The 15,068-nt window shown below is 34.9% G+C and overlaps 1 protein-coding gene across 1 annotated transcript; it reads right to left on the bottom strand.

The window, feature by feature from the left end:
• Positions 1 to 2,783: 2,783 nt before the first annotated feature.
• LOC125647211 (zinc finger protein Pegasus-like) lies at positions 2,784 to 3,800 on the bottom strand. Its single transcript, XM_048873904.1, has one exon. The coding sequence runs from the start codon at positions 3,798 to 3,800 to the stop codon at positions 2,784 to 2,786; it is 1,017 nt and encodes a 338-aa protein (XP_048729861.1).
• Between the last annotated feature and the right edge of the window lie 11,268 nt (positions 3,801 to 15,068).

Below are 15,068 nucleotides of genomic sequence, written 5' to 3' on the forward strand. Positions count from 1 at the left end.
GTATGCACTAAAATACAATATACATGTATTGAAAAAGTATTTACAAAATATATTAAGGAGGACAGACTAACTCATAGATTTTTGAGATTCACATACAGAGTTTTTTAAGTGTGTTAACCTTACTGGTTGACATAATTTCATGAAATTTAATAACATTAGGTCTTGTGTAATACCTACTGTGTAGGTATTCTTTTCTAATATTTGACAAAGCACTGCATTCTAATATATAATGGAATTCGTCTGCAATTTTCGATTCGTTACACAAAACACAAAATCGTTCATTATATGGAATACCAATCCATCTACCAGTCTCTATAGGGAGGCGGTGATTTGTGGTGCGAAATTTAAGAAAAATAGTTTTGAATTTTTTTGACATTTTTTCTAAATATTTTTCTGGTCCAAAGTCTATCTTAAAAGTTCTATATATTTTACCTTTAGATGAATTGAACATATCGCTCGACCATGTTTGAATGAATTTATCCTTAAGTCTTTGTTTGACAGTATTTGTTATCCATTTTCCATTTATGTTCTCTTGTTGATGCCATATATTTGAAAGACCACACATGTTTAAAATTCGATGAATACATTCAAACCAGGGGTTTTTAACAGTACCGTTAAGATATTGTGTATTCAAAATAAATCTACGGGACTAGCAGAAATTGAGCGCTCGGGCATGATCAGTGTACAAATCAGATTTAATTCAAATGATCACTTCTACTCTCAGTCTCGTTTAAAACGGATATGTGTCAAGTTGTATGATGAATGGTGGGGGTGGGGGTGGGGGGGGGGTTCCATCCCCGGACTTTATAGTTACTGCCTTTTCTCCTACATATGCAACGAATTATCATAACAAACCAGTAATCGCACATGTAAATCCCTCCCCCAAAAATAACAAAATACTTTATATAACGTTTTTAGCCAAATCCGTTCTTATGAATTCTGATAAAATTGGTTATATTTGAAATTTCTTGGAAAAAGTAGTAACACCAATGATATTTCGTTTACACCGTGTCTTACGCAATAAAGGTCTATATTGTGGGTACCTCATTAAAATAATTAATTGTTAGGAAATATGCAGGTATAAGTATCATTCTAAACAAAAAATTAACAGACGGGTGGGGGGGATTTTTGTTACACAAAATCAGGAAATACTCTTGAAAACGGATGCTTCGTTCCCATTTACTTTCAACATGCCCTCCTCCTTTTTTCAAATCCCCGGCAACAGGTTCTGATAAACGCACGATAGTCAATGCTGATATTTACTTTCTTAGTTAAGTGTTATATGTAAAGTTTTCTTCATGTGCAATAAATTTTAAGATTATAATAATTCAAGCAGAACAAAAATGGTATGTGGCTAAACCTAATTTAAAAACAATCAATTGTGTCACCAGTTAACATCCTTCATATGACCTTCAATTGCATTTTAACTGAAGGTACATGTATATTATGAGGCGTATTCATCGTTGAACTCTCGACCTACGGAACCAAATCTCCTATCAGCACGCGACTGCGCTAGACCCCTCGACAATCTATGTACATAATTGCTTTCGATGACGATGGAATTCTCCTCACGTTGTCACACAGAACACGGTCATTGAGAATGGAAGCGTATACTCGTATATACAATACTATATTTGCTCACAAACTTTTATATGGTGGCATATTTCTGACCTCTACATGCAAGATAATTTATTTTAAGATTACTTTTATTTAAGCTTCATTCTACTGTAATTAATCACGACAATCTTAACTTTCTTTACTTTGTACTAACATTGCTTTTTCATTCCAGTTTAATGATGAATAAAATTGATAGACTAATTCAACATATACTACGCTTTATTTAAGTCATGTATATTACATTTATTTCGGATGACAATATCTCGTCTCCGACTGTAAAGTTAATTACACATTCCACTTTATGTATCATTTAACCATTGGTCGGTTGTAAATTACATTGCACACAAAAGAGAAAAAAAATATATTGTCAGACAGGCAATTATTGTCTTTATCTTTTCTGTCTGGTATGGTCTTCACATTAAGCTTGGTTCACATGCAGTTCTAGGAATAATTCAGCAATAATACCCATGCCGAAACAAGTATGTTGTATTTTCATAAATTATTTGTGGTTCATTCTCTGCACAATCTGATGCCCTGAGTACGGAGAAACTGATCGGAAAGTCGTGAATAATTGATAAAAACCAATTTAATCACGTTTATAGTTTATTGACACGATGTAACTTATGTATCAACTACTCCAAGTGCCTAAACGAAATTGCTTAGTGGCATTTGCTGAAGTATTCACCACTAATGGGTTAAAACCCAGGACCGCCACCATACATTTGCAGCAAACGTCTAAAACAAAGCGAATCATCAATAATTTATTCCCCATTAAAGAAATGACGATATAATTGTGTTAACTGGTTTATTTTTATTTCATTTCCCTTTTGAATAAATGATTGATGTGTTTCATTGCGTAATTTAGAATACTCTTAGAAATTTAGCAGAGCAGTTATTCAAAAATCGCAGCGACAACGTAAACTCGATTGTAAGCATTTCAACTACATGTATTTAAGCAAATTCAACAAATCAAATACATCTTAAACACAAGCTATGAGGAAAATGATCACAACAATTTGAGCATATTGAATTACAGGCAACATATCATATGTCATTTTATCATCTCTTCTATGAAATGTCCACACTTCTGTATATGTACATTGTACAGGTATACTTTAAATATTGTTGTACCTCTCGCGTTTTAAATTAAACGCGTCTTATGGGTGTCAAGGGTGAATTACATGTGCAGAAAAGTCATGAACGTTAGTATACAGTTGTCCACACATGTTGCACTGCCACGGGTTGTTGACGTTGTGGAGGCCCTTGTGCAGGTAAAACATCGTGCGGTTAAGGAAAATGACGTCGCAAAATCGGCAAAAATAAACAGGCTTATCAATGTGTTTCAGAAGTTCTTGAGGGTTGCTGAATTCGTCGGTTGCAATAAACGTCTGCTTCTTGGCCTCGTTCAAGTCTGAGAGGGGAATTTTATCGTCCCTAGGCTTTACAGCATCTTGGGATTTCCTCGAATCGTCGGACGGGGATTCTGCTGCGGATTTTTCGTCCGAATAGCAATCTAGAGGGGTGTCACTTAATAGGTATTCGTAATTTCTCTCCATTCCCTCAGCAGAAGCCGGGCGATGGGGGACATCTTTAAATGTGTTTCTCATATCTGGAACGCTGACACTTCTTTGCATTGAGAGAGTGATTTTGGAGAGTTTCTTTCCTTTATCTGTTGCATCCTGGTCATTGTCTGCATCCTCTTTGTGCTTTGAATATTCAGTATGTTCAATTTCATCATTTTGCTGTAAACTGATACTCGAAACCAAACTCTCTCTGCTTGTGACCAGGTTCAATGGTGAATCAATGACCTCTTTCATGCAGTTCCTTTCTTTGGAATCCCCAAAAGTCAATCGTTTATTTTCTGTTGTTATCAATGTGTGTTCTTTCTTTTCTTTTCCATTCACTTCGGATAAAGTGTGGTTCAAGATATGCATAGCCAGAGAATCGTGATCTACAAATTCTAATTTGCAATACTCACACCAAAGCTTCTTGTTTTCCATCTTTGTTTGAATGCTGTCCTCTTTTGAGCCTTGAAGCAGACGAACAAACGATGTCGGCATTCGCATGGCTATCGAGTTTGATTTTTCATTGGTATGCCGATTTTGACTTTGTGTGAAAGATGACACTCCATTATTATGGTGTGACATCACGTGCATCGCCAAGGAATCTTTATCTGCAAACATCTTATTACATATCATACATTTTCTGGGGTCTTTTAACAACAAAGACATATTTTGACTGCAAAGTCTTTCGACGGAGTGTTCAAGAAGAGACTGCAAATACTCATCTTTTTCCGTTGCGTTGGTAACATCAATGTATGATGCTTTGTTTAAATCAGCTGTCAAAATTTCATTTTTTGGACTTGTATTTTCGTCTTTCAGTTGTTTTTTTACATTGCTTCCCTCTCTTTCTGATAACTTTCTCCATTGTTCTTTATCACCGTTGTGTATATCATGTTGTTGTTTGCAAGCGTCATTTTTCACGCGCATCATCACGTGCATTGCGTAGGAATCTCTATTCGAGAAAATTCTATCACAGCAGTCGCATTTAAATGCGGCTTGAAATATGTCGCTGACGGAACTCGAACTTAAAGAGCTGGCAAAAAATCGTTGTATATTGTTATTTGCAATTGATTCATTTATGCTTTTTTGAATGGCGCTTAGTCCAGCGCTTTCCCCATGACAATTTGTATGGCTGAAGAAATCTTTCAAAGTACGAAATCTTGCGAAACATATTTGACACGTGTGCCTTGCAAAGCGTGTTGAATTTCGTCTTCCTGTGTTACTCTTGCTCTTGTGAACTAAAGTTATGTGGCACATCCTATCCTCGTCATTTGAAAATTTCTCTTCACACAGCGAACAATCGTACGATTTTTCACTGCTGGAGTCGCTATTCCCTGGCAAAACATCACTGAGGCCACTTTGCGAGTACAAATCTGCTCCTAAAGAACTAAAGCGTCCTCTTTTTCTACTATAATGTTCAAATTCTGTACACTTTCGTTTTGAACAGTCGTAAGTTGAATTTTCTTCACTGGAATGAATTCCATTTCTGTAAGCGGATTTTGCGTTGGCTAAAAGAGAAGGGCTCACGTCTGTAATCTCCATAGGCTCTTGTTTGATCTTCCTCAGCATGATGAGGGAAAGTAAATGCCAGAATTTTCCCGGACGACTTCACGATGGAAGATGAAGTGCAGATAGTCCGTCTAATTCCACAGAAAAATGTCTGTACAATATATATGGATTACATTAGAGCGCAAACTCCGCATTCATTAATTATTTACATGTACTCCTTTTCTATTGTGAATAATTAGTATGGTTGAATTCTTAATAAGTGCGCCCCGTTGAAGGTTATTTCAAATCGCCTATTGGTCCTTGAATTATTAATGGCTCGATCTTGGCGCTACCTTTGATTATCATGCCCTGCCGCTACATCGGATCTCAGTACAACATTCTTTATGCTGCAATATTCCCTAAATCTTTTATTCATAACCTTTCTCTATATCAAATTAGAAACCCTTTAATTATTTATTAAAAGCAATATACTTGATAGTCGATGTAAATGAGATTAATTTTATCATAATGAATTGAATGAAAGATTAAAGAAAAAAGTGTTCTATAAAGAATTTCCTTTGAGAGTAAAAATCAATTGGTATATTTACTCATATTTTTCAAGAATGGATACAATTATAATCTCATAGTAATGATTGTTGGTGCCAATCAATCGGGAACAAACTTTTGATAAATATTACATGGTCTTCTCTTTTCAACATGTGGAATGCATAATGTATTGATAAATCATGGATACATCTCTCGTTGAAAGTAAACGCATATATATAAAAATATATATATATATATATATCAGCATACACGAATTGGAACCCAACACATGTAGTATCATATTCTATGATCATATCAGATAGCCATGCTAAAGTTTAGATATATTTGATAGATGCATAATTTATTCATCATCAGGCACAGGTGGACTTTTCAGAAAATCAAACTGCCAAAAGAGTCGACTTATTCCATATATTCTCATTCGAAGAATCTTTAATCATTTTTTTCTTTTTCATTTCAAATTAATGGCGTTTTCATGTCCTGAAAATTTAAAGCAAACATATCTGAGGAATATTTTAGAAAGAGAAATGCATTGTTTTAGTATCATTATATGTATTTCGATCAACTTTGCCATAAAATCAAGTCAACTGCATGTATAGGGCACATTACTAAGGAAATAAGTCATTCAATGCGATTCATATTTATCACATAATTTTTATTCAATTCTTATAATTGATCATTTAATGAGATTCCGGTATTACACGTCATTTACAGTGAATAATCCAATCATAATGGCACACTCTTGTGATACTTTAGCAGATAATTAAATCTTTAAGCATTGTGCTGTGTTTTCCGTACATATAACAAAATTCAATTACTGAATTTATTTTTATTAAATCTATCATAAAGAAAAATTGTTACTTTTTGGAACTCTGATGCTTTTTGCTGCAAAATTCCATAACAATTAAAATATCGTTGACAATAATTACAAACCATATCCCAATGAAGTATATAAATATTGAAAACATTTTCTAAACCACAAATTTAATGAAAAATAAATCCTACTGTGCAAAAATATAATATCGATCGAGTAATGAGATTTGTTGATATATGATTCTGCGAATACACTGCGTATTCTTTCTAAGGCACCTCATTCTTTGAGACCCATTCTCAACTTTGTACTCAACATTTTCGTGCTTGTTCCACGTCACGGGGAGAGAATGTCTGTGGACAGTTTTAATATTTAATGGGTCCTCTTTGGAGTAAATGTGTAAGTAAACACGTCTGGAAATCGGTTTATGCATATTCTGATCGATAATTGAATTTGGTCCAACGTGTATAAATCGTTTAAAAATTGTTTTTGGCAGTATTTTTAGCTTTTAGCATTAGATAAGATATCGCTTATTGGTTACGAGTTTTAAAAACAACTAGATTGACATCTAAAGAAGGTTTTGTTGACTTGATCATTGTTCGTGGGGAATCGCTATGAAGGAAACGTTTCTTGAATAATCCAATCAAATGAATAACAATTCCAGTATTGAATTCAGTGTAAAAATCGTTTATAGCAACATTTCATTTCACCGAAATCAAGTCGTAGTTCGACGGTAGAAAATACAAACAATTTAGTGATCCGCTTAATGGATGCAGAAAGTATAAATATTTTTTTCTTCCGTAATGTACCAATGCTGAGTAATATCTTAAAGACCATTGAAAAAATTGCAAAATAGCATAAACAGATCATTCGATGTTAACCTTTAAACATTCCACTCCAAGACAAAAATTCAAAAGGATTTTGATAATACCATGCTTCGGTGTCATAATACTCGGACGAGCTCACTTCTGATAAAAGTTTCTGTGTTTTCAATTCATGTTCTAAATGCGATCGAAAGCTGTACAGTTGGTTTTTCGGACGTGTAGTTGTATTGGCCCAATTCTACACTCGTAATACTGAATCGGATTTGTTTGTCAACGGAAACGCTTCACCGGAAGTGACGAGAAACGAGACTTATGTACGCCCCTATTGGAATGAAAAATAAAATGCGATATTCGCAGATAAAATGTTTGCTTGTATCGATTGATTGATTGATTGTATATTATTTAACGTCCCTCTCGAGAATCTTTCACTCATATGGAGACGTCACCATATTGTCGGTGAAGGGCTGCAAAATTCAGGCCGATGCTCGACGCTAAAGAATTAAGATATACAATGTATATAAGATTGCCCTTAAATTAGTGGGAATAAGTATAGGAGACTTATTCTCGTTAGTATAGGAGACTTATTTTGTTAGTGCGTCAAACCTACGACGTTAAAATAGGTAGGTATTGCTCCTCCGCCAATTAACGCTCGACATTTAGAAGTGAGGATCACGGGTCTTTCGGGTATGTCCTTAAAAAACGGAGGTCCTGTGTTGCGACAGACGTTGGCACGATAATGAACCCTCACTGCTACGACCTTAGCATATATAGGTCTTTCGTGGTACTCCATAGTGACGTCTCACTATGAGTAAAACTTCTCGACGAGATGTAAAACAATGTATCAATCAATCAATCAATATTTCCGCTAACTAGTACATGCACACGTACAAGATATATCCTTTATGAACATACCAGTTTACAGAGGATGTTTGTACACTGTGTGTAAAAATGGTTCATTTCTACAGATAACAAAAATGATGATAATGACAGAGAATAGATTACTATATGTAACATTCCAGTACAGTTCCACAAAGTTTACAACGTTCGTATGGCAAGCTGCTCTACTATAAATTTCGAAAAATAAGATATTTCATAATTTAAAGAGATATCTCGTTTCAGAGAGATTTCTCTTTAGAAAATGAGATCTCTCTTAACACAAAGAGAGATATTTGTATAGGATATCCCAAGGTTCGTGGTCGGATATGATTATTATCCAACGAGTTGTGTGTTTTCTATCCCTGACCCTTTTCAAGAGACATATGTTACAAAAATAAATATCGCATACTACACACTACGAAAATATGACAAATATTGAGAATCTACATTGTTAACAAGAGAAAATGGTTGTTTTCGTTGCAAACATGTCTACAGACGATAGTATTATAAAGAGTTTGTACCATCATCGGGTCGAAATGAGAATAGAATTTATTTATTTTTTAAATATAGAAATTGGACAAAATTGCAGTGTAAACTTCCAAAACAACATGATTAAAATGATCGGAAGATATTGATTTGGAGTGATTAAGTTTTAAAAGAATTATGTGTTTATACGTACCATTGTGGAATCGGAATTGTAAACAGTGCCGACACGAAAAAAGATTAATGGGGACAGTTACTGTAGTAGTTTTCAAGGTCAATACAATTTTTCCTTTCTTCAAGGTCACACAAATTACGCAATCCTGAAATTCTAATATCAAAACATGGAGAGCTATGGATCCGTACTTATTAATATTTCTAATAATGTTTTATCATAGTTTAGAAGTCTAAAGGTGATACGCTAGTTTTCAAGGTCAATACATCTTTTTGTATTGTGTATTATGTTACATATAAGAGTATATGATGTAAATCCATGATGTACGCCTCATGTTTGGTAATCGTCAATAAATATGGTGTCCACAACACACTAACAAGCGTTGCTTGTCTGCGTGAAGGCGCGTTGCTTGTTGGCGTGAGAGCGCGAAGGCGCGTAGCTTGTTGGCGTGACGGCGTGTGGTGACTAACGCGCAGTCACGCTTTTGCAAATGGCCCTATTCGGACACCATAAATAAAGCATTTGATTTTTTTTTTTTTTTTAAAAATCCTTGTTAAGGTCAAACGAATTAAAGCCGCAATCTTGAGACCAGAATATGAAAAACAGAGAGCTAAATAAATTCGTACTTGTAATGATTTCTAGATAATAATATTTTAACTTGGAAGTTATGAAGGTCAAACCATTAGTCGCTATTTTGGGAATACTCATTATGGCTAAAATAAAGAATTGAAATTTGCAATGAAGAAGACAAAGTGTGTTGATATGAAAGCATGTTTATGTATTGTAGATTCAATGTTCTTCACATCATGACCCCCACCAATGGCTAGAGTTCGGTCACAAATAACATTTTAGGTTTCATTTAGGCCTATATGTATACGAACATGTTGGTATAAGAATTATTTTTACTGTTTTCTTCTTAACAACCAGAAGGATACAATACGTCAAATTAATAGGCAATGATCCTCATTTCGTGTACATAAATTTACCTTTACACCTGGATTCAGAGCGAGACCACAAGAAGGTTTTTTTTTTTATTTACATAGGATTTCTGAAAATGGACAATGGAACAATATTTGAAATTAAAAAGCATTAACAACATCCTCATGCTCGTCTTCGCTAGCCCAGGATTTCAGTCTTCACCCTTGGCAGATTTACAGTGTAGTCCGAATGAATTTATCGTCATTAGAACAACTCCAGCTAGAAGTGACGAAACATAATCAAAATTTGGTAGTGATGGAAGAGAACAGGAGAGAGATAGCACGAGGACATTGGTGGACGTTTCGCACGGTCGCTGAATGCTTTAGAGAGGAGTTGCATGGGAGCATTGGTGAGAGTACCTTGGTTGCTGAATGCTCCAGAGAGATATTACAAGGGTGCATTGGTATAACTGAATGCTCTAGAGAGATATTATAAGGGTGAATTGGTATAACTGAATGCTCCAGAGAGATATTACAAGGGTGCATTGGTATGAATGCTATAGAGAGATATTACAAGGGTGCATTGGTATGAATGCTCTATTAAAGAGATATTACAAGGGTGCATTGGTATAACTGAATGCTCCAGAGAGATATTATAAGGGTGAATTGGTATAACTGAATGCTCCAGAGAGATATTATAAGGGTGAATTGGTATAACTGAATGCTCCAGAGAGATATTACAAGGGTGCATTGGTATGAATGCTCTATTAAAGAGATATTACAAGGGTGCATTGGTATAACTGAATGCTCCAGAGAGATATTATAAGGGTGAATTGGTATAACTGAATGCTATAGAGAGATATTATAAGGGTGCATTGGTATAACTGAATGCTCTAGAGAGTGAATGTACGACCGGGAGCATTGATGGAAGTTTCACGGTTGCTGAATGCCCCAGAGAGATATTGTTAAAGGGGCATTGGTATCGCTGATATTGCACAGACACATTGTTGAACGTGTCACCGTCGTTGAATTCTCCAGTGTGGAAGATCGCACGGGAGCATTGGTGTAAGCTTTACGGTAGCTGAATGCTGCAGAGAGAGATATTGCTTGGGAGTATTGGTTAAAGTGTCAGGGTCGAGGAATGCTCTTAATTTTGATATATTTAGTATTTATTTATTATTTGTTTCCATTTTTGCTTAAAATATACTGTATTATCATTATTGCTATGAATGTTATTATCATTTTGGTTTATTACAAAATATCATATTAATGGATAACTAACTTCTCCCAACATTATATATTATAATCCTGTGGGAATCCGGGTAAGAGTAGGTTCTTAGTAGTACCCCTTGCATGTCGTAAGAGGCGACTAAATGGGGCGGTCCTTTATAGGATGAGACCGCCAAAACTGAGGTCCCGTATGTGTGGCACGATAACGATCCCTCCCTGCTCAATGACCGTAACTAAATGCCAATTAATCATACATACAAACCATACATTAGATTTTGGGGGGAATCAATCATATTTAAAGAAAGGCAAAGGTTTAACTTGTGGCTCGGACTAAATTTTATTTTTGGCGAAAGCCATCACAGATTAGTAGTGATAGAGGGGAGAACTCTGATAAATTATTCATCCTATCGGATATCCATCAAGAATTGAAGGTATAAATAAATAAATAATTTACTTCATATCCCAATGCAATATGTTGCAGAGGAAATGTGCTGAAATTAATTTATTGATGTCCCTTAAGTGCATATCTTCTTCTATACGACGTATGAACAAATGATTGAAGAAAAGATTGACATTTTCTCTCTCTCATTAGCTATCTCTCTATGCAAAATCTAATAACTTGAAAATATGCACATCTGTAGGAATATGTTTACCTTTGCTTCTGAGAGGTACTGTGTGTATTTACAGTGCAGGACTGATTAAGTTGATAATTACTGCCATTCCTTAATTCACCCCCCCCCCTTACGGATATTTGTGTTGTATGTATTTAAAGGTATACTAATTTTTAGGGGGGGGGGGGTATTTCCAAGCTAATATGGTTAATGTACACTGTATCGATAATGGCGATATATGATGACTTGTGCAACGAAAAATATTCAGTTTCATCCCAGATGGAAGGAACAGGTCGAAATTTTAAGTTTAATTTATACTAATTTAACTTTCGCAAATTATTTTCAGTTAGCCTTATATATTTGTATAATGTATGCATTGCACGTTCCTTTTTACGGTCGGAAAGAAAAGAATTAATGGCGTCTGTAAGTTTTGATATCGGGTTTATTGACTATAGATTTAAGAGTAAGGATGTATCACACTAAATCCTTATGTTAAATCCTGTGTAAAATATACTAATGATACCGGTAGTTAGATAAATAAAAAATAGCACGTGATATACTAATAAAACAGTCACGTGGTCAGCACTCGGCTCGTTTCGGAGATCAAGTGTGTATTAAAAAGACAGGCTGTCTTTATCTACTTCTCTACAACCGGAATATTTTGTATGTATATTCTATAGAATCTTAGTTTCGTTTTATTCATAGAATACCGTAGTATTGATATCTTTATTAAAATCTCATAAAGATCGGAGCATATATCATAATGCATGAAGAAAAGCAATAGGAACGCAGCCTAAATTGATGGATTTTTTCCTGGGTGTATTTGATACGTAATTACAACCAATATATACATGTACATTCAGATTTTAAATATGACAGCTTGACTGCAGTCTGTGTTACAATTCTAGAAGTATTGCACCTTTATCCCCATACTTAGAAACTTAGTACTGTTCATACGAGGAAGAGCAACGGCTTGCATTATTTATCTGACAGGGTTTTTTTTTTTTTTTTTTTTTTGTTCGTCATACTGGCTCTATGCTAAAATATTGATGACTTCTTAGTGCGAAAACTTGCAGGATAGTGAACTGTCTCACTGTAGAGAGTAGAAGCAGCTAAATTATTCAGTAATCAGCGGATGGAATCAAGAAGAAATGCAGCAGATGACACCGACTACTAATTTATATTCTATAAACTAATTACGAGCGGATATGTGGCTGAATAAATGATAAGACGAAAAAATTTACTAAAAAAAATTATATTTGAATAATACCAAAAAGCTATTTGTAACAGCAACTTCAAATGAGGACATGTCATTTCCCATCAAAATAATATTATGCAGGTCATATTTCTAGGCCAATACGGTGCTTTATCTACCTATTAGAAGTACTATATTCACTGAACCCAGAGGGCAAGTTGAATATTGTATTCCAAGAATAGCTAAAGTATTGTATTGACCGAGTTATATGATTGAATAAAACTCGCCACTAGAACATACAACAACAAAAACTCGCCACTAGAACATACAACAACAAAAACTCGCCACTAGAACATACAACAACAAAAACTCGCCACTAGAACATATAACAACAAAAATCTCGCCACTAGAACATACAACAACAAAAACTCGCCACTAGAACATACAACAACAAAAACTCTCCACTAGAACATACAACAACAAAAATCTCGCCACTAGAACATACAACAACAAAAACTACCACCTTTGTATGCACCTAAATTGCATCGCATACAATGCAGTCGAAAACAATTAGAAAATATTATCGCTAGTTTTTGTTTATCATGTGACTAAATAATGTAAAACATGTAGAATTTACCAAACAGTACATTATCAGTCATTTTAGATGGAATTTGATGCCAGATGTTGATAGAAGTCACCTTTTTCATTTTTTTTACCACACAATTATAGTGCAAGATAATTGAAAGCGAAAAGAGATGTGAGTTTTTCCATGAAGTGACAAATTCGTCTCAACTTTGAAATTCCCAATTTCTTTTTGGCCTGATGTTGGAGAAATCAAATGTTGTATTCATCTTGAAAGCACGTGTCTGTGTGTTTGTGTAAGGTGAAGATAACGAACAGTGATCAATTTCATAACTCCTATAAGCAATACAAAATATAGATAGTTGGACAAACACGGACCCGTGGACACACCAGAGGTGGGATCAGGTGCCTAGGAGGAGTAAGCACCCCCTGTTTGTGAGTAATAAAAGAATCGCAAAGCCGATTGAGTATACTCGACTAGTTTCTGTAATTCTTCAAGGAGTATAATACATTGTTGTAATATACATATTATATTATAGCATTACAATCCTGAAAATTTACAGAAACAAGTCGAGTATACTCAATCGGCTTTGTGATTTTTTTTAATATACTACTTGTGTAGATTTTTCTAGACTTATTCTGAGGTCCATGTACATGGTGTAGACAGTGTAAAAGGAGAGAGAGAGAGAGAGAGAGAGAGAGAGAGAGAGAGAGAGAGAGAGAGAGAACTAAACCACAGTGGCAAATTAAATCACCACTTTGATTGGAAATCTTGACAAAAATACCATAGGTGCAATTTGGAGGTTTGGAACCCTTTTTGGACGAAAATATAGATTTAAGAAAACTCTAGATCTGTCGTAGAACCAATATCATACACTTATGTACACAGTATTATATCAGGATCACTCGATGATTTAATCAGTCTCACTATGAAGCCGGTCTCGTACATCTTCACTCTGCCTGACCAGAACGATGGATCACCTTTGATCGAAACAGACATATACACTGTATACGTCATTGATCGAAACTGCCACTTACTTTTGTGCATCATTGCAAACAAGAGGCGATATACATGTAGTTTTCAATAGTTTTGCCTTTGATGCCTTTACCAATTGAAATGATAACTATTTCCTCGTGATTTGGGGATTGAGATGCATTTTTGCACGCCGGTCTGATATGTGATATGGGTTTTCGGATCGGTCGTTGATATCGTCATCCATATCGCGCAGTGCATGCGCAGAATCGATAATCATTACATTATGTACCAAGTACCGACATATCGTCCGAAAGCCCATATCATATAGGACCGGCGTGCAAAAATGCATGTCAACGTGGAAATTACGTATTTGTTCGTAACAATCAATGTCAAAGTTTAATTAAACCATGGTAAATCAATGTATGAGAGTTTTTACCATAGTTAATTAGACTTCATGTATTAAAGATTTTTTTACAATATTTAAAAATTTACCATTAAAGTAAAATCAATGCACCTAGGCTTTTACCAAAGTAAATCGTTGTATCAAGGTTTTCACCATAGTAAAATAATGTACCAGTTATTTCTTAATGCACCTTTAAATGAAAAAAAAAAGAAGTATAACCGGCATGTGATAAAAAGAATGATGTTTTATAGAACCAGTTCCCGGACTCCGTATCAAATTCTATTTTAAAAATCCACCATAAACACTACATCATTCGTAAACGAGCCCTGCACCGAATCTCTCCCCCACGCGATGTTTGGCACTGTGGTGATTGGGACGTCTGTTGTGGTCGAGTGTGGAAGTCCAAGTCTCCTTGAAGTGTTATATATGATAAATAGAATATGACATGCTAAAATCCATATCATATATGGCGGCGAATATGCTAATACATGTACAATGTGGTGACTTTGTATGAATAAAAACTGGGGTGTTCCCGAAGAATGGGATGATAGGTTTTAGTATGTTTTTGCATAAACATTTAAAATGTTCTCAATATTTCTCAAATTTTCTTAATCAAGGTATTAGTTATATTCTATTTTTCGTTTTTCTCTGCGAGACGCTCTTTAAAGTCCGTTTGTAGTCAAGTTCAAGTTCTTAATTACTTTAAGCTTTACAGTACAATATTACAAACAATGTGAATATTGTCGGAGAGAGAGTG

The sequence above is a fragment of the Ostrea edulis genome, chromosome 6 (genome assembly GCF_947568905.1).
Source record: "Ostrea edulis chromosome 6, xbOstEdul1.1, whole genome shotgun sequence".
NCBI classification, from domain to species: domain Eukaryota; kingdom Metazoa; phylum Mollusca; class Bivalvia; order Ostreida; family Ostreidae; genus Ostrea; species Ostrea edulis.